The sequence below is a fragment of the Thunnus thynnus genome, chromosome 6 (genome assembly GCF_963924715.1).
Source record: "Thunnus thynnus chromosome 6, fThuThy2.1, whole genome shotgun sequence".
Classification (NCBI taxonomy): Eukaryota; Metazoa; Chordata; class Actinopteri; order Scombriformes; family Scombridae; genus Thunnus; species Thunnus thynnus.
In genome coordinates, this window is record NC_089522.1 from 12,817,079 (window position 1) to 12,843,110 (window position 26,032).

A 26,032-nucleotide genomic window follows, 5' to 3' on the forward strand; every position below is an offset into this window, starting at 1 on the left:
AAAGTCAAAAAATGTTCAGTTTTGCATAAAATAGTTTGTTCTTTATACAGTACTTTTTAAACCTCTTGCCTTTCTTCCTTTCATTATAGGCTATTCCAAAAATGCTTCCCCTATTTTCTCACGAGTGGCTAGGCCTACAGTTAGAATAGAGTACGAACTACAGAGCTTCGTTTAGTCTGATACTGACCATTTAACTCAAGCTGATGTTTACAGTCACTAGATGCATCTGTTCCAACTTTTGAGCTACTTTGAGTGCACCAATTAAGGGCACATTGTCTTCTGGTGCAGGTGTCTCTAATCAGCTGATTCTGCCCTGCAGATACTGGCTAAAGCTTTGTGGAGAGGTTGGCGCTGCCTGTTGCCCAAGTTACCTGCAGCAGTGAGCATGGACACGGACTTCTTCGAGCCAAAAGATCTAGCTGGAAAGACAGCATGCATTAAGACCATCAGCCCCATTTGCATGGTTCACGCTTAATTATGAGTCTTTGGGTGAGTCACAAGTTATAAAGTGATTACCTTGTATGAAATTGCACAGAGAAAATTCAGCAGTTTCCTAACAAGAAAATTTAGCAGTAAAATGAGCAGGGAACTGAGCTGTCTGCAGCGCACTTCATCCACTTCTGCTCTCTTAAGAGCGCTTGACTGGGCCCAGTCTAATGGTAATAACTTATTTTCTTCCTCCCTTCGGTTCTCAGCTCTAATATGCATCGCTATTGTAGTAGCAAACCAAACTGGTTACTTAAACAATGTTCAGAAGAGTTCATAGAAATTCTTAAAGAAGGTTTAAAGGCATTCAGTGTGGAAGTCACGTGGCCTTTCCTTTCTTGGATAAAACAAACGTTTCTTGTGCCGTGGGCCTGTGATGGTCTGATCAAAAGAGCTTTGACTTTGTGGGAAGAGAGTATTAAGAAGATTTACAGACGGGGTTTATGAGCTGATCTGACCAAACAAAAAGCTGTGGCAGTAAGGGGTTTTGGAGCTGTGAGTTTGGTTATTTTGCGGGCAAAAAAACTTGAACCAGGCTGAGTGTGCTTTTTTTTGTCCTCCGCACTGCACAGGAGCAGCCCTCTTCTACGCGGGCCAGCAGTGTCTTTTCAACATGTACTATCTGAAAGAGCTGTGGGCGTTTCAGCGATTCTCCTCGCTGCAAGGTGCCATCCTTTCCAATGCTGCTCTATAAAAACGGACAGACACTTTATGACACCCCTGCCAAAGACCTCCTAGCACAAGAAAGCAGCGGAAGAAAGTTAGGGCATTTAAAAGAGCTGACTGATATCTTTGCTCTAATTACGCATATGGCTTATAGCCCATATGTCGTACAGTCTTCAGTCAACGCTCCACTGAAATACATCCAATTATAGTTTATCCAAAAAGTTGAAGTTTCCACTCCCATTTCTCATTCAGCTTTAATTGGTGATTTAGCCTAGTTCAGACTTTTTTTGTTTTTTAACTTACATAGTGAGATCTCTTTAGTAATATGTGGACCTAAAGCAAAGCTGGAAACTATCATACCAGCAGAAATTCATGATAAACTTTGACCAGGCATTTAAACTTTGTCTCAAATTATATCCTACAGGATATCACCGTCTCCGTCAACTATAACAATAAAGTAAATACAGACTAGCAGACAGAGAAGAGAGCATGCAATTAGTAGCAGAAAATTGTTGTGCTGTCGGACAAGCATCTAATTTGCCCGCCATTGTTTCAATTATGCGTGGAGGAAATGACGGCCAAACTCCACTTTCCTGGATATTTTTTCCCTATTTGTCAACGCCAGAAAATTGCCACTTATTGGCAAATTAATTAATTCATGCAATGCAAAACATAAAAATGAAGTTTGAAAAATGCACAGCCTCAGTATTTAGGCTATGTTATCAAATGTTTCACATAATTTGATGAATGTAAGATGTATCTAAAAAGGCCGTGCTCACACTCTCACACACACTCATCAGCCAGATCAAAAATAAACGTTCACCCAAATAGATTGTTTGGGGCTCGAAAGCCGCATATAATATTTTCTTTCAATTCAAAGTCTTGCATCTTAAGATCATCTTAGGCGAGAAATTACCTTTATTTTTATTTTTTAGGACCTATACCAGATGTATCCACAATCAATTATATCTTCAAAATTGGACTTTTTTCCCCAATATTAATTATCATCATTTGACTACAAATCGATCACTATAAAAGCTACATGTTGTACCTTTTTTTCACCTAAGTGGGGGGATAAGAGCTTTACCCAGTTTTAACAAACAAGACAACACGTTCTTTCTTTCGTCAATTTTATTCAGAAAATAAAACATATACAGTATAGTAATAGCATATTGTGGAAATCAATACAGTGCAATTATAAACAATCTATGAATTAGGATATCTACATCTTTTCAGCAGCTCTACCAAGGCCGCCAGACGTTGTGCTGAGTGTTGGCAACTTCATTCCTGCAGTGATTGGTAGAGTGAAACTTCTTGTGACTGGAGCGTTTTTCATGAGTATTTTGCGTGGACTCCGCTGTGTGGACAGCCTGTTTTGTTCCAGATGACTGCAGTGCATCTTCACTCAGTAGAAAACGACACGCACTTGCACTGTTGGGTTTCAGCACTTTAGTTTTGGCCGCTTTTCCCTCGTCAGGCCCAGCTGCAGATGGAAGAGGTCTCGGCGCCGGGTCTTGTGTCTCAGCTCGGCCCGGGCCGCTGTCCATGGTGCTGGAGGTGTCTCCTCGACCCCGAGAGCAGCAGAGTTTACTGGAAAGTTGCGACAACATCCAACGGTCGCTTCCGTTTAAGTTATCTGCCATCAGCAAGTACTGGTTGAAGTTTGCAAGGCAACTGCGGAAGCCTGATTGGTATTCTGAAAACTCAGAAGCAGCGGTAGTGCCTGAAAATGGAAAGGCATCTTTAGGTGAGAAACACGTAGAAACTGTCCATAAAGCTGAGTTTAAAGCATCCATTAATCATCTTAAATCAGCCGAGTATTTGAATATTTATTGGGTTAGTGTACTTTATGTTATTACTCACAGCTCTGAATCTTTTGGAGGTTCCTCAGGTGTTTCACAGTGAGCTCCAAGATGTCTGCCTTTTCCAGTTTACGCTTTCGAATCTGAGTAGAGAGAATAAATCATTAAGCTATTTTTTCTTCTCAATCATTATTATCATTACGCAGCCATTAATTATCATAACTGGTCCGAAATATACATGTAATTGTGTTTGGTTTTTTTTTTAAATAATGAAATTGTAAAGTTTCAGCCTACTTACACTGCTGCTGTAGTAGCTCTCCAGAAGAGATTTTAACTGGTCCAAACACTTGTTTATGCGAGCTCGTCGTTTCTTTTCCATGAGTGGTTTAGAAACCTGTAAAAAAAAAAAAAAACGGGTCAAATTAATATACATCATACATCAGTAATGTCGTAGTATTTAAATGTTTACCGTTAAATCTAGTTACTCTTAATAAGTTGGTCTACACACCTTGTTTCCCGACATGGGTTTGGACTTTTCCACACAGTCTGTTGTCGCCACCATTCTCTGTTAGTCCTTTTCTGGTTTCTTGAAGTTAATCTCTTTCCCTCTCTGGCACACGAATGAAGGAGTTGACCCCGAGTGGATTTATATAGAGACACCCACTTAACATCTCAATGCAAACACTCCCGCCTGTCTTTTGCGCCCAAATGAGCAACACTGGCGTCATTTGACAGCCGGAACGCAAAGACTTAGACTCACCTCAGAAAAGTGAACACTTTCATTTAAAAAATATTTTGATTGCTGAATGTATTGTCATTTCTATTCGTCCTCGTATGTTATTACAACCCCACGTCACCTGGATTTTTTCTGAATTTAGTTCATTGTAGTCAAGTAACAACAGTCTGCACTCTGAAGATGGATTGTAAGCCTATAGGCCTATCTCTGCAGACAACAGTTCCCGAGATACCAAGATAAATGAAAAATGATAACCTATGTACAGATCTATAGTTAGAGTACAATATAGGCATATAGCCCACTGCATCATAGATACAGAAGGCGCAAATACTCAAGAAACAACGTGTGGGGCAAAAAACTAAAGAGAAGCGTAAAAATCAAAAACATAATGGGTAACCATAATGGTTCTGCTGGGTTAGCAGTGTGGACACTATTGACTCATGTATTCAATCTTTTATATGTGAGTTTCACGCCACCAGGTTGAAGGCAGCACCGTGGTAATTCCCTGCGTGTCCCCACACATTTCGATTTTCTGGTGGCCACTTATAGGAAAACTGACACCTGCAAAATGTTATCACATCAGCTAACCTACTCTTTTTTGGCTAAATGTGCAGCTACAATTCTGTTTGTGCACATCGAAAAGCACACATGAAAACAAGAAAAGCATAAGAGAATTTGAAAAATTAACACTTTACAATTCTTTGGCTATTGAGCGTCACCAGTTTTTGTCTTCATACCAGGCGCGTTGAGGCACCGAGGAGAATTGCGGGCCGCCCCTTGTCCTCGGTCCCTCGCCTCCCGATTTTCCACACTGCTCCGTGAAAGGGGCGAAGGCTTGGGAAAGTCATAGCAGCTGAAACAATGTATTGACTAGAGACTCACTGCAGTCCACTGCGCATCTTGTGCTCACACACAGACCATCTGAAAATATAGATGGGAGTGAATTAAAGCTATAGACATCTACTTATGGAATACTGAGCTCTATCACTGTTGTAATAGGGTACAGGTGTTCATTACAGCCACCCAATTCAATCAAAAGATGTGATGTTATATTTTGCTGCTTGAGAAATTTCACTGAAGAAGGAAAGTTGGTTTAGATGTAGTTTTGAAAGACACGCGACAACTCAGAGAAAGCTTTCTAACATTCCCCAAGTCCTCAATGTGTGTGTTAAAATGACTGAGGGCCAGGGTAAAGGAGGGGCATTTGTATTCAGTCTGGGGCAGAGCGCGCATGAAAAGAGGCCAGGATATAGTGCGCCATTGATCTTTTCTTCTCGTCTGCTTTGTGACCACAAACGTGTGGGCATCAAAGATTGCCCCCACTTCTAAAGTGAACCAATACAACTACTCTTCATTCACTTGCTGTATAACCTGCTGTTTCATGTAAACTAGTTTTATTTAAATGCTATATTTGACAGATTAAAGTTTTGATTGCCAACAAGGCGCCTTCCCGTTTCAAAAACTCAAACTGCATTAACTGTATGCCGAAACTCAATTAGTGGGACATATTTGTTTATTAAATTGCATATGATTATTTCCACTATTAGGGCTAGATTGATTGGCCTCGAAGAATCACTACAGTAAATCACAATTTCATGCCGAAGCTTGTAACCTACTGAAATGATCATTCAAACAGCCTACATTTGAAGCACAGGCATGTCGGGCTCGTGTCAGAGAACACTAATTGCGTAAAATGTACCGAATAATTGCGGGCCACAATTTTGTTGCTATATATTGAAGCGTTTAATCGGTATGAAATTTGGCCGAGGTGCTCTGGTGTAAGTGAGCTTTCTGGTTTCTTTTGTCCTCTATAGACGCCACATTATCTGCGTTTTCACGCTTGGTTTTAACACAGGACCGTGGAGCGTTGATTTCAGCATGGAGTCGTGGCATCACAACAGTCGTCCGTCTTGTTATTCTGTGCCACAGAGGAGAGATTTCACCGCTGATTACTCGGTATAATTTCAATTAGTGTTGGTTCTCCTTTTTGGGGGTCAAAAACGGGAACGGGGGTTTGCAAACTGACATGAGGGGTTGGTGGTTTTATTAAAATAACTACTGGCCTGCAGTGACGGAATGCAGTCAGGCTCTAAAACTGTTTCCCTCCAATAGCACCTCACTACTCTTAAAAGTCGTTATGTCATCATCTATCCATGAGAATAGCGCAACGAGAAACTTGTGTCCCAATTGGACATAATAATGCCAGTGCCATTAAATGACAAGTTAAGTGTATGTTTATAAAAGGGCTGGGGCTCTCGCTCCACTTTCACTTTTCAGCCTCAGGTCATTCATTAACCCTATCGGACCTTTGTCATGGATGCCTGCCGGCGGGGACCTGACAATGCTGCTGTAATAATTGGACTATTGGGGAACTTGTTAACAACAATTAGTGAGGCAATTATGCAATTACTGCAATAAACTATGTTCTTCCTAGAGGTAAACTGGGACATTTGCAAGCCAATGGTTAGGCCTATACCAAACGGTATAATAGAAGCAGAATCGCAGAGGTTATCTACATCTTTCATTTAGAGTACTTCTTAAGAAAACACTGTACATTATAAATTAGTTTACGAGTAATATTTGATAAGAAAGAATAGACTACTATGTTTTAGCAACATGTAAATATATACTAGTATATGGTACTATGTAGACTTAGTAAACATATGCATTGCGATAATATGGCTATTGTATATTTAAAAATGCAATCATTAATTGACCTATCTAGTAAGTCCATTGTATTTTGCATAACATCATTTGAAAATGAACAGTGTTGTAATGAATTTCATCTTTAAATTGTAAATGCATGCATTTATAGATACACCGTGTCTGGATGTCAGAGCAGTGCTGTTAAAATATGCAAACACAGGCCCACAATTTGGCGCACAGTGAGCGGAGCAAATCGATGTACCGCCTTCCATTCAGGTGGATTTGAGGCAGCACTGGTGTGACCAAAACGTTCATTGTGAGTAACAAGTCCACAAAAGAGCAGGTACATGGACAGGTGCACTGGAAAAAATATTAGAAATATAGACGGGATTTTCTGAAAAGCCACGCGACAGATCTGTTGACGAAGCTCTGATCAAACATCAAATAGAAATAGCATCATGAATTTCTATAGACTGGTCCTCGGGTTATTTAAAGACTTCTTACTTTGGTTTGGGAACACAATGGACACTGTTTGCCTGTGTGTGCCGGGGTTACCGCATGAAAAGACCAGAGGTGCACATTAACATCGCTTAAGGTTTTCTCAAGGGCCGAAATGAACTGACTGGAAAGTAACTTTATAACTCGCTGGAGGATGAAGCCTTTGTCCAGCTCTGAACTGAAAGACACAAGTGCCTAACAAAAGGAGAGCGCCATTGTTAAACACTAAAGCGCATGGGTATTGATGCGCCTTGAATTGCAAAACATCTGCCATTTACTCTGAACCACTTGAGCAAGATTTGAATAAGAATAAAAAGCAACCCTTTGGCGCACTGTCTTTAGCCGTGCGTAAAACACCAGTTACCAGGCATATGATCAGCGTGGAAATGATGCACTTGGTTTGAGGTTTTTTTTTTTTTTTTTTTTTTTACAGTTTTGTAAAAACCTAAGTGGAATTTCTTTTGCCTCAACTCTATATTGCCATATTACCTCAGTCACTCGGTTTGATGGATTTATAGCAATGAAGTTCAGATATAGTCCCATTGATGAGCCTCAGCTCTACGCACAACGTCAGCCTCTGTAGATTAAACCTACAGTTAGTTTTGAACAATAGCACATGGACTAAAAATTAACTAAACTAATTGTCATTGGTGAAAGGGACACGAATGTATTGACACTGAGTAGGTGTAAAGATATTCAACGCCACTAAAACATGAATGGATTTGGTAATCAGACCGATATTCCCAAGGAGCAGCAATGTTTTAGTGATGTTTCAAATACATTGTTCTTAATTGTAAACATCATAAATGTGGAAACTGGACCGATGTATTCTACTAAGTTTAGGAAAATAGGATGCCAGACCTCTCAACACCAGCGTCCCTAATGGGCGAGGGATCTTAAGTCTGTTGATTCAGATGGCAATTTTAAGGCAAATCCCATATGGCCACAACTAACATCCACTTAGAGTGCGTTTTGTTTTGCATTGGGTGCAAAAGGAAGGACCAGTTTCTGGCCAAGTTTTCCCAGGGTTTTCCCTTTATCTGACCAAAGTGGAAAATTGAAAGGTACAAGTGAAAAGCCATGGGGCGTTCCTCCGATTTTCCTCGCTCCATATTTTGTAAAACAGAAATATGTCCCCTCAGCAGCAATGCTGCGTCCCTCGTCTTCAACAAAATAACACATTTTAATCTTAAAGTGGATCTGGGTATGATTTAATAAATATAATATAGCTTACAAAACAATGTCGCGGTAGTGAAAGTCTCAATTATCTTTAAAATATTTTAGACTAGTTTAAATCGTATCACAATGTAACGTTAAATAGGCGAAGCTTATTTTAATCACCCCTAATTATCACTATTACAGGCTTCTCATAAGTGGATGAATACGACTGAATTCTGCGTGGCAACGTGTGTGGCGAATGTAAGTCTGAAATTGGTATGAAATTGTCAATTTGTTGGTGTCAGCGTTCAGCTCTCCAAACGCGCCATATGCCATGCTAAGTGGCACTATTTACCAATTCGTTCCTAGTTTCACGGTCCATCCTCCCCTTCTCCCTGCCAGGAAACTGAATAGCCCCAACAAAATGGCAATTTACCCTCAAGAATTGTCACATACCCCCTGCGGTAAGACCCTTTCCGTTTCACTTCGCGGGGCAGCCCAGCTTTACTGAGCGCCACGGCATGAAACTTTGACTTTCAAATGGAGAGGAAAATCATCCTCTTTCAGTACTGAAGGATCACTCATTTCGTGTCCATGGCCTACTGTCAGTAGAAAGTAAACCTGTCAAAGCAACCAAAAGTTAATTTAGCTACATCTCACCAGAAGATATCAAAGCACTGTGTAAAATACATTTTCCACATTGCAACACCACACATGGGCGTACTGAATGATATGAAAATGAAAGCACAGCTAAAAACAATTAGTCTTGGTTGAGAGGCACTCCACAGCAAAAATAAATAAATAAAATGATCTGGCATGAGATAATTGACATGCATTATTTGAGTTTGAACTGATTTGCCCATATCACTGTCTGGAGAGGTACTTAATGCCTCCAAATGAAACCCTGTTGTTCATAAAACTCCTGTTTTCAGATCTAACCAGTTACCAGAGACCAGGCTATGTATCACTGTGCAATGAAGATGTAATTCATTACCAGACTGATGAAGCTCAAAGACTGAAGGTAAAGATTATAAATCACTGTTGGGCAGTGAGTAGGAAAAATGGTATTTTGGAGTGGACCAATATGGTTACTGGTTTGATTCCCACTGCTCCAGAGACATACATGATTACACTGTACTGTAAACTATTTTGGAATGAAAGGGCTTTTACCAATTGTACCTGTCACAGCCAGCAGAGTTACCTGTGATTACAGAGGTGAAAGTCTACACTAATGAAAGGAAACAACTCTTAGATAACTGCAATAAAATCAAACTTAGAAAGGAAGTTAATCATCACTTTATCTGTCCACAATTGGAGATTTCATATGTCCATAAGGGTTAAAAAAACCCAACAGACACAGGCATTGAGAATTAAAATGCTAGTACAAATATTATAGGGCTAAACAGTGTCTGAATAGTCACTGAATTTCACACCCTACAGTTTAATACATATAAACTGTTGAATTTATATTAAAACAAAACTGTGCGCACAGACAGCATGAAATCTGAATCTGTAAAATGTGCAAAAATATCCCTAACATCCTGCACCCACCCCCACCCACCACCTCCCTGACTTTATCCTCAGTACAAAAGTTCCTCGCTTAGTGTTGTTAAAACTGTTTTTTTGTTTGTTTGTTGTTTGTTTGCATTTAAAGTGCAATTCATATATTCCAGTTTTGAGTATTTTAAATGATCTCAATTTTTTAAGCAATGTCTACGTGGAGGAAATGTCTTAAAGATAGTACAGAACAGGTGAGAAATAAATATGGTTATTCTCAGACTAGTGCAATTTTAGAGATAGCCCTACTAAATAGGTGTCTCATAAAATGTTTGGTGAATACTGACATTTCTATATACAGTGTGGGTGTGCCTGTGCTCTACCCTGTAGACAGGGGAGCAGTGAAGTGGTGCCATCATGTGGTGAGATCAAGGTTACAGAAACCTAAAAAAAACAGAGAGGAAAACATGTGTACATAATGTACATCAATAATATAATCCATATACGACATTACAAGCATATATCCACAGATATAAGAACTTGCAAAGAAGTGCAAAGATTTGTTCTACACAATGTGGAATTTTTATTGTGAATGACAGTGCTTGCCTTGTGAGACCAGAGAGGTCTAGCAAGAAAGTGTATATAAAACTGAATTCATATTCAATTAGCATGCTAAACATGGTGAAATAATCAAAACAGCTTGAAGGGAAACCATCACAGTTAGAATACATCCGCTTTTTTAATGATACCTGCACATTGGAGGAGTATCATCAAACACAACTTATCTAATCTTGATTGGTGTCACTATCAGAGCAAGGCAAAATTCCACATTAAAACCTAAAACCTAGAATCTTTAGCAAATGCCTCTGTTGAGGACTAGGACGTGTTGCCAAGCATCTCCTCAGTGACTCTACATGTGCCTCTTCCTTGTTGCACTATTTGTTTTATTTATTCTTGTTTTTAAGAAGCCAAATTATTGCAAGTATTCAGAGGCCCTGAAGCACATCACCTTCTCTGTCAGAAGAGACACATATTTACTGGAGGCTGCTACTGGCTAATTGTTTTGGTATAACTTTGAATGAGACCTTGGCAGTACTGCTGTGTGTTTTTGTGGGGTTGGAAAATAATGATGTAACATTTTGGGAGGAAATACCACAACAGAAAGGAGTAGAGACTGGAAAGTACTTCCAGAGCATTAGAAGTTTGAATGTACTTTCCACGGTAAAGTATTGATTCAGTGGCAAACATGATCCAGGTGAGGATCAGCAGGAGCAGGCAGAAGGTTATCGCTTTGGCCTTATTGTAATTTTTTGGGAGGTCTTTTCCCATGTAGGAGAAAATAAAGCAAAGGGAGGACAGAAAGACAAGTAAAATCACAGGACCAGAGGAACATTTGAGATTGATTTCACAGCCAAGTATGATTTTGTCTGGATACCAAATCGTTTCATTGTTTGGCTTGGGGTGTAAGAGTGTATGAGTGCCTGAGTAACAAATGCCACTGTGATGACCAGCCATTGTCCATGATACTTCATCCAGCAGCTATAGAGTTTGGCAGCTATTTTGAAAATGCAAACAATTTGAAAAGAGTGCACTACAAAACATGCAAGACAGACAGCATAGAACAATGAAAATGGTAGGAACCTTAAGATACAAAAGGGAATGGTTGACTTACCAAAGTAAAAGAATACACTAAAACTACACAGACTCTGTGTGGACCTATAGTCTGATTTATACCCATACATCTTCAACCTAATGTTTGGTAAACACAAGCTTTGAATGTTTTGTTTACACTAGTTATAGTTTTTGATCATTTATTAATTGTTTGCATGATTGTCTTCACAGGGAGATGCATAACCACGTTGAACTTCAATATGTCAGGTAAGTAAATTTATGTTGTTTTTATATGAGACTGCATTACTTCCTAAATACAAATACAGATTCTCTTACCGCATCCCCAAACCATCTCACTCCTCCCTCATTAATGTAAGATAAAACAGACAGGTTGCCTTCAAATAGGTGTTCTGACAAGTTAAAGCAGTCGGTAACATAAATTAGCAAAATTCAAAGAGTCAGAATAAATTAAAATAAACAAACTAAAATGATATATACTGATATATTGTATAATGATATACGTTCCATGTATCAGTAGACTGTAATATTGTCATTACATATTCCAGCTCCACATTGCAAGACACTGTGTAAGTCAGTGGTTCTCAAACTTTTCATATCAAAGACCCCTAAACTGACACAAATTAGACTACTGACCCCCCGTTTTGTCCCAGGGTCCCCTATCTGATTAAGATTTTTGCTTTTAGATGTTTTATTACAAAAAGTGTATGAACACCATGACCAAAATAGTCATACATTCTGTCATTGTGTTATTTATGGATGGAATTATAGTGAAAATAGATTATTCCCCTTTTTGATGAGGACCCCCTGGACCCCTCTGTACAGTTCCGATATTTTGGATTCCTTTCTCCTTTGGCAGCCTCTTGTTTAAAGACCAGGTATCCCCTGCTATCCACACCTTGTTTGTGATATTCAGTTCTATTGCTGACTCAATGAGAGCTTCAGAAGTCATTTTTGGAGCAAACACAACAATGATATACCCTCAATGCTTCCATTTGTTTGAAAATTAGGGAGTGATTTGTATTATTGTTGAGGCATTTGGTGTATGCCAGGCAGATCTCAGTACCCTTACTCCTCTTTATAAACAATTCCAGGCCACCATTGCCATAATTATTATCACTATTAAGGAAAGCAACCCAGTGCCACTTGAAGTGTTGCACAATATTAACAATAACTTTTATGGTGTGTTTATTGGGATACACTATGTGTAGAAAAGAGGGAAAATTCACTTTATCTGAAAAGATAGAATTAGAAGATCCATAACTGACCTGTCAAAAGAGTGATAGAAAAAAAAATACAGTGAGAATAAATCCACAAATGTAAAGTTAAAACTCTTTTGAAATTGATAAATTGATAATAAAATATATTGATACAAGTCTGTTTTTAATCACATGGCCTGTCTGAACAACACCAAATGTTACAGTGCAACAGTTGGGGAAGTTTACTATAGGAATGAAATCCACCATGAAGAGTGGAGCTACAGTCAGGGATTGAGTGCTGGTGTAAGGACCGACCACTGCTATCACTTTGGACAGTGTAGACAGATTCTTGCTTGGGTCACCCCAAGGTTTGATCAAGTCATTGACTGAAATGAGGTTAAAAATACCTGGGAAATTCTGTGTATCTGAGCAATGGTCAAATATCTCATAGCTTTATTTATTGATTTCCTCCAGAGTGAATCTTATCAACTGAAACATCCAGTAATTTGAGAGAAGGAAGGGTTGCCTGAGGACAGAGAAAGGAAAGCAGAAGAGTGGAATGTACTTAGAGAATTTTTTCAGTTTGTTTTCAAATCCTCCTTATTTGCAACAGTTTTGCCTCACTGCTTTAGGCATTACTATTTCTCAAGGCTCAAAATAACACTATCATTCTTCGGACCCCTGTACAGATATGGATGTTACAAAAGGGGATCTTATGGAACACGGACTTAGGTCAAATTTAATTTAAATTTAATGCATTAATTCTGATAATGTAACATTTAACTGGTTGGGTTAGAGGGGAAATGCTCAATGGTTCAAGGGATACTAAGAAAAACACCCTTGAATGTTTATAAATCATGTAATATTAGTCAGTTTCATCTTGAAAAGGTATCTACTCAAATTTATAAGACTCACCTAGAGCAGCCAATGGCTTCTGGTCTTTTATGATAAATAGGGCAACTGACATGATGAACATCAAAAAGTCCACTTTTCAAACAAACTCCTTCCGGCTGGAACTCTGAGGCTGGGACAGTGCATTGAGTCAAGGCATGAAGAAGAGATTCCAGTAGACACAGAGAAGCTAGAAAATATTTCATTGTTGTAGTTACCATTTCCCTTTCCGATGTGAAATCTAATAGGATTGGCTTCTGCCTTTATGTCATGAGACACTGGTGATGTTTAAGCCTCAGTGATCATTTCCATGCACGTGGGTATGCATGTGGTATCAAAAATATATATGATACTCCATATATGATACTCTATGAATGGTTTTAGGAGAATTCACAAATCAGTATGCAAAAGCATCTAAACTGCTGGGGCACAGACTGCATGTGATAACTACACACAAAGTTTAACAATCACAGGATGGAATTCTGTCCAATTGACCAGGATGTACTAAGGCATCAAATTTGAAAATCCAATTATTCCTCTGCAATAGTTTTTTTTTAAAACACAGTCACCAACTCTGGCAGATTGTTCAATACATTCTTTTCCTTCCACCCTCAAAAGGCTGTTGTTGCATATATGATTATATGATGAATATACGATCACTTCTTGATACATAACTTTTATAATGGCTATAACAACTTAGTGCTGTTAGTCAACAACTCTTGCTGTTGCAGTGAATATTTGTCAAACAACTCTTTCAAACTGAGTGGCCCTTTTGAAGGAAGTTACAGTATAAGAACAATCTTACCAACATGAGTCATAAGAAAATACATTCAAATTAAATGAATTCAAATCAGTATCTTTGGTTCCCGCTGAAAGGCCACCTCATCTTACAAATGATCCTTGCATGATTTAACATTTGACCACACACGTCATTTGACAGAGGATAATTTGCAGTCTCTCACCAGATGAAAGTGATAAATGGACATGACGTTCACCAGAATTTGAATTCAGGCAGTCAGGCAAAAAGGATGGGCAGAACAGATTATACAACGATGTTGTGGCTAATAAAATAAAGAGATTAATAAAAAAAAAAAGCTGAATCAGCGGAGAGCTTTAATCATAATTTAGCAATGAAACAGAAATGTCCAAACTAAAACACCACAGCACTGTCTGATTTAAAAAGCATAATATTTTATGTTTTATTTTCTAGAAAAGACAGAATCTATCCACAACTGACATTGGTCTGAGAAGTTTTCACAATCTATTTATTTGGGATAAACAAATTGTTGGCTCTTGGTCAAAAGACGCATGCACATTGTTCACAATGGGTTTAGTGAGGCATTTTTTAAATGATAAAAAGATCAACATTCGTCTGTTCAGACAATCTGCTGAGATCTGATATTTTACTCCTTACTGAACGATGTCACTCTGGATGAAGATGAGCAGATTTGTTCATTGCGCTGTTTTAAATAATATAGAAAATGTGCTTTGAATTGTACACCGAAAAGAACTGCTACAAGCCTACAGTTTATCCCGATCAACGGCTTTTTTTCTTTTCCCATGCTTTCTCCATGCAACTGACTATTTTAAATGTTTCATATGTGAACAGCAGTCTTTGTGCATCATGCATATTTATAAAATCTTTTTCTATTTTTACTAACTCTTACTAACAAGGTATTTGGCAGTTCTCAGTCAAAAGGTTTGTGGCGTGCTGACCAAGCTAGGCACTCTGGAGTGACTTTTTTAAAAAAATTTTTATCACAGATGTTTTTTATCTGGATGTATAAAATAGAAATAGTAGTTACCTTGATGTAACAACTCCATTTCTATGAGTACATGTGTACTGGCTGTGAAGAGAACCCTTTTTCAAGCATTTTTTCCCACTTAAATCATTATTGGCAGAAGATTTGCAACAATAGTACAGTAACAACAAAAAAATGGGAAATTCCTTCATACATTCAAATCAGTCATATCTTTTCAAGTCATCCACATATATTTAAGGTATACCTTTTAGTCTAGCTTGTAGACAGCATCACAGTGAAAGTAGAGCCATCATGTGGTGAGATCAGTGTAACAGCAACTTCACAAAAACACAAGTCCCATTTTATATCTTTATTAAATCACTCTTATGCAAGTGCAAAAAATGTACAGGTGTATTTGTACAGCATAAAGGGACATACAACTGTAACTTCATTTGTAATTAGCTAAATAATTGGCTATATATTTAAAGGGAAACTATTACAGTTAGTTTACAGCCCCTCTTTAATGAGACCTCCACAACTGAGCAATATCATCAAAAATTACTTATTTAATCATGATAAGTGTTACAATGAGCAGGGTAAAATTACCTATTGCAGTCATACGCTGCTACTCAGAATATTTAGAACTTTTTGGGGATGGTGCCAGACCATCTCTGAAAATTCAGAATGTGTGCCTCGTGTTGGACTGATACTTATTGTTTTTTTGGTTTTTTGCTCATTTCAAAATGTATTTCTCAATGATATATACCTCAATAAAAACAAAAAACAATAAAAAAAAAAAAAAAAAAAACATGGATAAAAAATGAATTTAGAACCCTTGGAAGAAAAAGACATAGGCTGTGTCTGAAATCATTCCCTTATTCCCTCATTCACTACTCCCTATATAATAGACACTAATTTGCTTACTCAGTAGTGAGCAGCAAATCAAGATTTCAGACACTAACTAATCATTGTCATTTTGCGTCATCATTATCAGTAATTTTCACATCTTTAAAATGTGGAGCTTTGCATTGTGGGATTGTTAGCAGAGTGCAGCATACACGCCATAGACACTACTTGTTTCGTTCCATTGTGGAACTTTTGAGGTCACTATATAGTGGATATATTTACACACACTTAGCATTCAGACAAAATGGCAGAGGGTAAATGTAGTGCACTATATAGTAAATAGGGAGACACAGCCATAGAGACAAACATACAGTACTCTAAAAAGGCCAAATTATTAGAATTGCAAGTATTGAGAAGCCCTGAACCACATCAGCTCCTCTGTCAGTAGAGACACATATTTACTGGAGGCTGCTACTGGCTAATTGTTTTGGTATAACTTTGAATGAGACCTTGAAAGTACTGCTGTGTGTTTTTGTGGGGTTGGAAAATAATGACGTAACATTTTGGGAGGAAATACCACAACAGAAAGGAGTAGAGGCTGGACAGTACTGCCAGAGCATTAGAAGTTTGGATGTACTTTCCACGGTAAATCATACATTCAGTGGCAAACATGATCCAGGTGAGGATCAGCAGGAGCAGGCAGAAGGTTATCGCTTTGGCCTCATTGTAATTTTTTGGGAGGTCTTTTCCCATGTAGGAGAAAATAAAGCAAAGGGAGGACAGAAAGACAAGTAAAATCACAGGGCCAGAGGAACATTTGAGATTGATTTCACAGCCAAGTATGATTTTGTCTGGATACCAAATAGTTTCATTGTTTGGCTTGGGGTGTCCATAAAAATAGCCAACAAGAAGTATGAGTGCCTGAGTAACAAATGCCACTGTGATGACCAGCCATTGTCCATGATATTTCATCCACCAGCTGTAGAGCTTGGGGAACTTGGCAGCTATTTTGAAAATGCAAACAATTTGAAAAGAGCGCACTACAAAACATGCAAGACAGACAGCATAGAACAATGAAAATGGTAGGAACCTTAAGATACAAAAGGGAATGGTTGGCTTACCAAAGTAAAAGAATATACTAAAACTACACAGACTGAGGGAACCTAAAATTAAGAAGCACATTGGTCCCCCAGCAGATCTGACAACAGGTGTGTTGTAGTTGATGGCAAAGAGAACAGACGTGGCTAGTGCGAGGCCCACCAAGGTGCAGGCCCCAATCATGGTCAGTATAGCCCCGCTGTCTGTGAACGGGATGTACTCCACCAACCGCAGACTGCATGATGTACTTCCTTCTGTGGACCACTCTGTCTCCTTACAGTCGATGCACTTGTAGGGATCTTCTGTTTTACATGAGAGAGGGAAAGATTTCAATAAAGTTAAGGTTAACTTTTGAAAAAGATCAGTGAGCTGTGGAAGCAGTGTTAACACTTTTCATCCATTATACAGTATGTTCTCCTGAGATAATCCTCTGTGATCCTATGTTTTAAATCTGCAAGGGAAAGAAAGAATTAAAATATCTGTTTGTTAAGACAGACCCTACAGCTGAGAAAGCACTGGTGCACATGTCATTTTAGATACTGTATGAGTTTTCTCATCATGGCAGACTTGTTTTTGTTGTTCATAGTACTAACAATCCTAAAACTATGTACTGTATTAATTGTCACAGGAATGTACTACATAATGAAAGGAAATAGTGCATGTGATGAGCAAGACTGTAGATTAGATTAGATTATAGGTAGATTAGATAGATTACTAGATTATAAATTGCATTTTCAGTGGTCATGATGTAAATTGAAGCCTATAAATATCTCTCCAAATAGTAATGATTTTTAAACCTTCTTAGTTATGAAAAAAAAAGCTTAACAACAGTCCAAAATTAGCTCCCATCACAGCCAGAATGACAGCAGTGCTTTTACTCATTTTCATCCTTTCACGCACAACAGTTTACCTGTGCTGTTGATATAAGTTCCATTCGGACAGATTTCACAAGTGAAGCAGCATTTGTGGATTCCATTTTGCCTTTTTACATGTCCTACATGACATTCTGGGGAACATAGTGAAGTGGGCACCTGTGCAAGACAATTATTTAGCAGCAAATTAAATGTAAGTGACGCAAAGAGAATACTGCTTAGTCCTGAGGATGGAGGAAGGAAGTGGTAGTCACTACAGTATATCTATCTGTATATCTTTTAAAATTCTCAACAGGTTTTGTAAAAGGTGAACATCCTAACATTTTTGATCTTCATATACTGTATAATGTCCCAATTTACAATACTACATCATACTACACATAATTAGGGGGAAAAAACAACTTACTTTGTTTTTGTACCACCGAATTTTGGTGTTGTTGATGAAAAAAAGGACACCTTCATAAAATTTATGAAAGCCAATCTCCTCTGCTTCACCACTTTGGTTCCAGTAAACTATGGAATAAGATCCGTACTTGGGGTCACCATTCTCATTAAACTGAATACTCCGGTTTAAAAGTGTAAAGTTTGACTTCTTCAGTTCTGCTAGAACCTGATGTGGGCACAAAAAGTTCAGATGGGTATTACTTGTTTGATTTAACAATGGACGGAAGATAATTGATTAAATAGGTTGATTAAAATATTCTTGAGGAGAGAGGAGATGCAGATTTACGCTCCGATTTTAGGTTCTGACAACCATTTCTCTTTTGGAAGTGATTTGGTACGTTGTAGACTTGTCCTATATCTGAAATTTCTTGCCTGACATTTTAATACCTAGGTAATGTTTGACAGGAAATATCAGCTTCAATTGTATTTTGAGGATGTAAAGTTTAACATGATATGTTATGTTATCCATGATATGTCATCATAAAACACATATTACATCAGTATTTTAAATTATGATAGGTCACATTCAAAAAACCTTATTTACAGGTTAAATCTGTAATGATAATAATAATAATAATAATAATAATAAATGTGAACATTTCAGATGGTTAGATAGTGGTAATAAATTATCTAATTATTTGTATACTTACCATGTGTGGGTAGATTGTAATATTGTCATCACATCTTCCAGCTCCACATTGCAAGACATTGTGTAAGGCATGAGCGATGGCATATACGGCAGAATAAACAGGAAAAGAGAAAGATGGGTCCATAGCACTGACATCTTTTGAACTCAGGCCACTGCAGTTACAAACCTGATTACAAAACATCTGTTGTTCTGCATTTTCACATGGAGTCTGGCTTTTAGAAGAAAAGATAAAATCACTGAAACCAGGTATTGTCACTACTGGCTGAGACACCCCGAGTACAGTTCCGATATTTTGGATTCCTTTCTCCTTTGCCAGCCTCTTGTTTAAAGACCAGGTATCCCCTGCTATCCACACCTTGTTTGTGATATTCAGTTCTATTGCTGACTCAATGAGAGCTTCAGAAGTCATTTTTGGAGCAAACACAACCATGATATGTACTCTCAATGCTTCCATCTGTTTGAACATTATGGAATAATTCGTATTGTGGTTTAGCTCTTTGGTGTATGCCAGGCAGATCTCAGTATCCTTGATCCTCTTTATAAACAATTCCAGGCCATCTTTGCCAAAATCATCATCACTATTTAGGAAAGCAACCCAGCGCCAGTTGAAGTGCAGTATGATGTTAACAATCACTGCTATGATGTCTTTATTGGAATGCACTGTTCGTAGGAAAGAGGGAAATTTCAATTTTTCTGACAAAGCAGAGCTAGCAGCTCCATAACTGACCTGTCAAAAGAGTACCATAGAAATTGCCATAATTTTCAGTGACAATAAAATTCTCAAATGTCAAGTTAAAACCTATTTTCAAAAAGTTCAAAATTGTTACAAACTTACATTGAAGTAACTATTTGTATAATATGGTCTGTCTCAAAACAACAGGTTAGAACACAATTTAAAAAATTACCATAGGAATAAGATCCACCATGAAGAGTGGGGCTACAGTTAGGGTGTCAGTGCTTGAAAAAGGACCAACCACTGCTATCACTTTGGAAACTGTAGACGGATTTTTCTGTGGTTCACCCCAATGTTGGGTCAAGCCATTGACTGAGATGAGTTTGAAAATACCCGGGAAACTCTGTGTTCCTGAGCAGTGGTCAAATATCTCATAGCCGAGAGATACATTTGGCAGGAGGCTGGTAGAGTTATTGATTTCCTCCACAGTGAATCTCATCAACTGAAACCTCAGATAACTTGACATAATGAAGGGTTTACTGTGGACAGAGAAAGGACAGCAACAGTGTAAGAATTTGGTTAATTGTTTTATCAGTTCTACCACAGTGCTTTAACTAGTAGTTTATGAAGGCTCAGTTAACACTATCAGTTTTCAGACCCAGTGGACAGAGAAATGAAAGAAAGATAGTATGATTCATTCAAGAATTTGTTTCACACTGGCTTCAGAATTTCTATTCAAAAATTTCTCCACAAAGTTTTAGGTACTAGAGTTTTTGAGGGTTCAATTAACACTATCAATCTCCAGACCCCCACACAGAGGAGGATTTTTATGAAATGGGATTTCATGGGACAATGACTGAGGTCAGACAGCAACTTTGATGATGTAACAATTAACTGGATTGTATTACTAAGCTATAGCTATTCAAGGCAAAGGTCCTCAATGTTGAATGATAAATATGATATATCATACTAGGAGTTTGTCATTAGTTTCAACATGAGAGGTTTCTACCCAGATTTACTGTGAGACTCACCTGGAGCAGTCAGTGCCCTCTGGTCTGTCATGATAAACAGGGCCACTGGCTTGATGGATATCAAAAAGTCCACCTATCAAATAATCTCCTTCCAGCTGAAACTCTGAGGCTTGGGCAGTGCATTGAGTAAAGGTGTGTAGAAAAGATCCCAGCAGATACAGAGAGGCAACAAGATGTGTCATTGTTGCAGTTTCTGTTTGCCAATTGATGTGAACTCTGATTAGCCTCTGCCTTTTAATAAGTAATGCGATGCTTGTAATGGCAAACCCCCAGGGATCATTTCCATGCACCTGGGAATGCATCACTTGAGATGTCATAAATACATATCTGTAGAGCACTGGAGGAGAATTCACAAATCAGTATGCAAAAAGCATTTAAACTGCTGCTGCACAGACTCCTGTGATGACTATACGCACAGTTTAACAATAATTGTTAGCAAGCAAGTTTAATGCCTCCATCATGAATAAATCTGGTAATCCCAGATATTATATGCAAGTTCCTAGTTTTAGGAAAGATGACAAATGACATCATGACATTTTAGTTTTTACATTTAAACTTTGTGGCAAAGATGATATACATATACATTAGTAAAATTCTCTCCAATAACATTTGCGTTGTTTTGCATACTTTCCTCCATAGAAGCCCTTGGTTTCAATATTAAATACTAGTAGTACTTGCACATGATTTTAGAGAATTTTACAAAGGAATATTTGCAATTTTCCCTCATTTAATGAGTACCTGCAGACAAGTTTCTATGCAAAATGGTTAGTTAGATATTGAGACAGCAAAATCGATATCATATTTTAATGGTGCACTTTAATTGTGTTATTTTGAAATTAGAGTGACCTCTGCAAGAAGCATGACTGGGAAATCATTTATTCATTAGCAGACCAAAAAAAATATCTTTCAAGCTCAACTAAAAGGAGCCAGCATGACAGTAGATTAAAGTCATTGCCAGGAGAGCAAGCTCAACTGCTGCTTCAGTAGGCCCCATTGATATACCTTATAATTTTTTACAAAAAGTGCCCAAAAGTCTTCTGGTGATTGTGAAAGCAAATGAACAGAGTTTGGGTCAATGCATTATATCACCAATCTGGAAAAGGGCAGAGGGATACTTTGTACCTAAGAAAGAGGGTTTCCTCCACAAGCAATCTCTCTCCTCCTTGCAGGTGCAAAGAGAGTCCATCCATCTGTTGAGCACAGCCCAATTAAATGTCTCCTCAAATGGTTCTACAGTTTACCAACAGATCAAGGAGTAGCTGAAATTAAACAATAAATGTGGCCTCCTGATCACATTCAAGATCTATCTGTAAAAATACATTCTTTTACCAAAGCTGCTTTGGCTTATTACTGTGTATGAGTTCCCCATTACAGCTCTTGAGTATTGAGAGGAGAATTAACTAGTTCTTAAAGATTTGGTTGGACATTCCATTGAAATCTTCCTCTATGGGTCTCTACTTTATGTCAAGCCAAGTACAACCTCCATTATTGTTGGTGTTGGAAGAATGGTGGGAGTCTTGTACACCAAGGTGAAGTTGCAAAAAGATCTGGTCGCAAATGGGAGGGATATGCAGCAATTAATTAGACCTTATGCTCTCTGAAAACAAAACTTTGGGAGAAGAGGACACGGAATTATGCATAAACATGAAAGTCAGGCAAACTATCAATGGTAGAACACTGTCATCTTGATGGTTATTGTGCAATTAGCATGTTTTTGATATATCATTTTTATAATTGCTAAAACTGCTTAAAGCTGTTAATCAATAACAAGTTTCAAAAGTCTAATGAAAAGTTTTTATATTGAATGAAAGTTTGAAGTAAGATGAGGTTGTAAGATTGCATGGGGTCACAAGCAAATACACACAAATTCATTCATTCATTCAACCGGGTGTCTCTGGTTATGCTAAAATGCTACATCCTCTTACAAATGAGCTCTGCATGACATAACCTTAAGCCACACAGGTCATTGAAAGGAGATCATTTGCAATCACTCTGCCGATGACCGGGATAGATGGCTGGGCCATGAGCTGGATGCTCACCAGAGTTTTGAATCCAGGCAGCCTCTTTGGGAAAAGGTGGAACACTTCGTTCTGCTTGGCAAGAAGGAATCAGCTCTCATCTGCTGGAGAGATACAGTGTTGTTGTGGTTAATTAAAAGTATAAGTAATAATTTATTGTAACCACATGATGTGGGTTTTTGGTACTAAGCAATCATTGATGTTTGCACTTTACTTACAACATCATTTGATAGTCAGTAGTGTGGCCAATACTGTGACCAGTACTTTATTTTCTTGGATGTTACGATGCAGTTTGACTGTCTATGGTAAAATGTAAATAAATGTTGCCCTGATGCTCATCTTGCAAATAATTAGTGCACTCCTAGAAGTAAGGGTTCCAAAAGGGTTATTCTTGAAAGGCTGCCCAGAACCATTTGCTTCTGAAAAACCCTTTTTAGAAGAAAGGGTTCTTCAAGGGTTCTTTGTAACACTGAAGGTTCCAGTAAGAACCCTTTCAATCCAAAGAACCCTTTTTGAAAAATCAAGGATTGTTGAGAGCATGGGTAATGGAAGATCCTCATCCTCAAATATTCAAATGTTTACCCATGTTCCAAATAGTATTTTTAAATGCAGATGTATCTGGAATCCCCTTAATAAATTCATTTTACTTGTGTTCTGCCATAGTCTTTCTTTACCATCATTTCATGCCATACAATAGTTCATTGCGTCCCTGTATTGAACAGACACTATGTTAATTGGTTAGTTCTTCTAATGTGAGATACACTGTGTATAGGTGTAGGCTGTGGAGAGACCATAAAAACAAGGGTTGAGCTGAGGGGCATTTGTCTGTTTTTGATATTGTTGTTTTTTGATAATTTCTAATCTATGATGTACAATACTTTATTGGTGCTTTTAAAGAGTGGTTGAGAATACAGTGCATATATATATAATGTAGCTACATGATGTGCTCTCTGGTGGGAAGATCATGTCTTGAACCCTCAATCTTACAACCTGCTGAGCCACCATGTTAGTTTTGTTTTGACCATTGTAGCTCATGAGCCAAAAAAATTGCCCTAAATTTATTTTCTTTTTGGAGAGTGGGCAGTTGACTCTCCTTATCTATTTTTTATTTATTATGGATGGTAGGAGGGCTGGGAGGATGGAGGGCTACAGTGTGGAGGGGTGTTGGAGCTGGGAATTGAACTCCAGTCTCCCGGGGGTAAGGCTGGTTTTTTGTGTGTGGGGCCAGGGGGCTTGCTGCCCTGTTAGGGTTAGTTTGCAGGCGCTAAGAGACTTCAGATCAGAAACTTCAGAGAATCAAGGTAAGCTAAATCTAATATCTTATTTCAGCAAGCTTGACTCTAAAGAAGGACTTTTATGGTGAAAGCTGGACTATTGTAATGCTAGCAGCTTGTTTTTTTTGCAGAAATGAGTTATACAGCCCGGACAAAAAGTGACGTGTGCCAGTGACTTGAACAAGAGGGTTTGGATGATTACTCAAACACCTTTTCTGGTGACATGTTATAATGAATTATCAATGTTCCCTCATTTCCACCTGATTGTGTGCCAGTGGAGGCTCTTACTATAGGAGTTGTAGGGCAGGTTTAATCAATCTGTTCCACTGTCACCATTATTATGTCTGATTTCTCTCATTGGACCATGCATTACTTTGTTGTTTGTAAGCAGCTTACTGCGTCATCTGGTGTAATAAGTGTACCTTGGAATGCTACTTTTATTTTTTCTCTTCTCTCTCTGCTATGTCACCATTGCTCGAGATTACATGAATTCACCTGCTGAGGACAGCCTTATTTGCCCGGCTTGTGTCCTATTTGTCATGTTGTCGCCATGCTTACTTTTGACCTGTTCCTTCCAGGGCCTACAAAGCCTATCCTGTTCTGTTGGCTTATCCTCAGAGAGTCTCCCTTCCTTATCCATCATTGTTCCAAGATTTTTAAATAAATTTTTTTTCTCATTAAAAATTGTTTGACTGTTTTCTCAATGTCAACATTGTAAACATTGGTAATTGTAACATAGATTGTTAAAATGATGGATGACCACAATATACAATATATGGGATTCAATCATTTTTTGCCTGATCTGTAGAATACAATATGGTTCTTCATAGAACCCTCAGAAGACAAGAGGGTTCTAGGTGAAACTCTTGAAATATGAAAGGTTTCCCGGTGGAATTCCCTGTGTGGGTTCTAGATGAAACCTTTGAAATATGAAAGGGTTCTCGGTGGAACTCCCTGTGTGGGTTCTAGATGAAACCTTTGAAATATGAAAGGGTTCTCGGTGGAACTCCCTGTGTGGGTTCTAGATGAAACCTTTGAAATATGATGGGGTTCTTCGTGGAGCTCCCTGGGTGGGTTCTAGATGAAACCTGTAGAAGGTGAAAAGGTTCTGGATAGAACCTCAGTGAGGGTTCTGGGTAAAACCATTATACCATAGAAGGGTTCTCTGTGGAATCTCTCATAGGGGGTTCTGGGTAGAACCTTTCACAGATAGTTCAAGGTATAACCTTTATGTTGGGTTCTAGGTAGAACCCTCTGAATGGGTTCTCCTATGGGGACAAGCTGTAGAACCTTGTATGGTTCTAGTCAGCACTTTTTATTTCTAAGAGTGTAGCATCTCATGACCATCACTGTGTATTTTGATTTAAATATCCCCTAACCTTTATATTCCTTGTCTGTAGTATCACATTAAAACAAACTTTTGTTGTTATAACATAATAAATTGCTATGTTGATATCAAGAATCTGTCATATGTTGTTAAAATAAGAAAAAGATCAAGAGAAGAAAAATTAACAATGACTAGTTTATGCACTTTAATTAAGTTTTATATAGTGAATAGTAATGGTGCACACAGTTCCAAGTCTTGAACAAAGTAAAAATTTATTGTCCACAATAAATAAGATGATTGATCTGTGAGTGCCGGTGTGTTTGTTTAATTGAGTTTTATTTCATGCTTTGGATCTGAAGTTTGTTTGAAGCCACAGACATACAAAACAATATAAAATAAAGCCATTGCCATAATACATAAAAACTTTCTGCCACATAATGTTAAATGACTCAATCGTCATCTTAGGTCTGTTTGATTTGTGTAGCCTACAGTGTCACTGATCAGATCTTTTTTTCATTAAAGCAACTTATTGTGTTATAATAAGAGAGAGGTTAATTTTAAATAATGAGAAGATTTCATGATATAACAAGATGTGGCATTTTGTCATAACAAGAAAATGTTCTTGTTAAAATGGAATAATTTTGGTATCTAGTAATACCATGACAAATAACTTGTTGGAATGTGAAAAGATCTTGTTAAAATGAAAAAACATTTTACATTTTATCAAGAAACTAAGCAAAAATGTTTTACGTCATGGTGGCAGCAATACACTGCCATACCAAAGCCCTGATATCCTGCTCCCTAATTTTAATCTCAATACAAGAAGGAACAGTTACACAAGTATATTCAA

The 26,032-nt window shown here is 38.0% G+C and overlaps 2 protein-coding genes, 1 long non-coding RNA gene and 2 pseudogenes across 5 annotated transcripts; 1 reads left to right on the forward strand and 4 right to left on the reverse strand.

Annotated features, from left to right (window-relative positions):
- The first annotated feature begins 309 nt into the window (after positions 1 to 309).
- Positions 310 to 24,526, forward strand: LOC137184292 (uncharacterized). Of its 3 annotated transcripts, none has more exons than XR_010928646.1 (4): positions 310 to 489; positions 8,925 to 9,013; positions 11,332 to 11,367; positions 24,434 to 24,526. It is a non-coding gene; the product is annotated as an uncharacterized lncRNA (long non-coding RNA). The 3 variants fall into 3 exon arrangements; XR_010928647.1 differs by lacking the exon at positions 24,434 to 24,526 and adding an exon at positions 22,518 to 23,236; XR_010928648.1 differs by lacking the exon at positions 24,434 to 24,526 and adding an exon at positions 21,733 to 22,510.
- Positions 2,349 to 3,661, reverse strand: her3 (hairy-related 3). Its single transcript, XM_067593675.1, has 4 exons — positions 3,463 to 3,661; positions 3,253 to 3,348; positions 3,016 to 3,097; positions 2,349 to 2,875 (listed from the first exon to the last, which is right to left on the reverse strand). The coding sequence occupies exons 1-4, from the start codon at positions 3,514 to 3,516 to the stop codon at positions 2,394 to 2,396; spliced, it is 714 nt and encodes a 237-aa protein (XP_067449776.1). The 5' UTR covers positions 3,517 to 3,661; the 3' UTR covers positions 2,349 to 2,393.
- Positions 10,537 to 11,231, reverse strand: LOC137185237 (taste receptor type 1 member 1-like; annotated as a pseudogene).
- LOC137184291 (taste receptor type 1 member 1-like) lies at positions 11,764 to 13,414 on the reverse strand (annotated as a pseudogene).
- On the reverse strand, positions 15,471 to 21,465 carry LOC137184289 (taste receptor type 1 member 1-like). Its single transcript, XM_067591796.1, has 6 exons — positions 20,564 to 21,465; positions 19,765 to 20,071; positions 18,861 to 19,586; positions 18,173 to 18,376; positions 17,805 to 17,925; positions 15,471 to 17,196 (listed from the first exon to the last, which is right to left on the reverse strand). Exons 1-6 carry the CDS (start codon positions 20,878 to 20,880, stop codon positions 16,268 to 16,270), a joined length of 2,604 nt encoding a protein of 867 aa, XP_067447897.1. The 5' UTR covers positions 20,881 to 21,465; the 3' UTR covers positions 15,471 to 16,267.
- Positions 24,527 to 26,032: the final 1,506 nt, after the last annotated feature.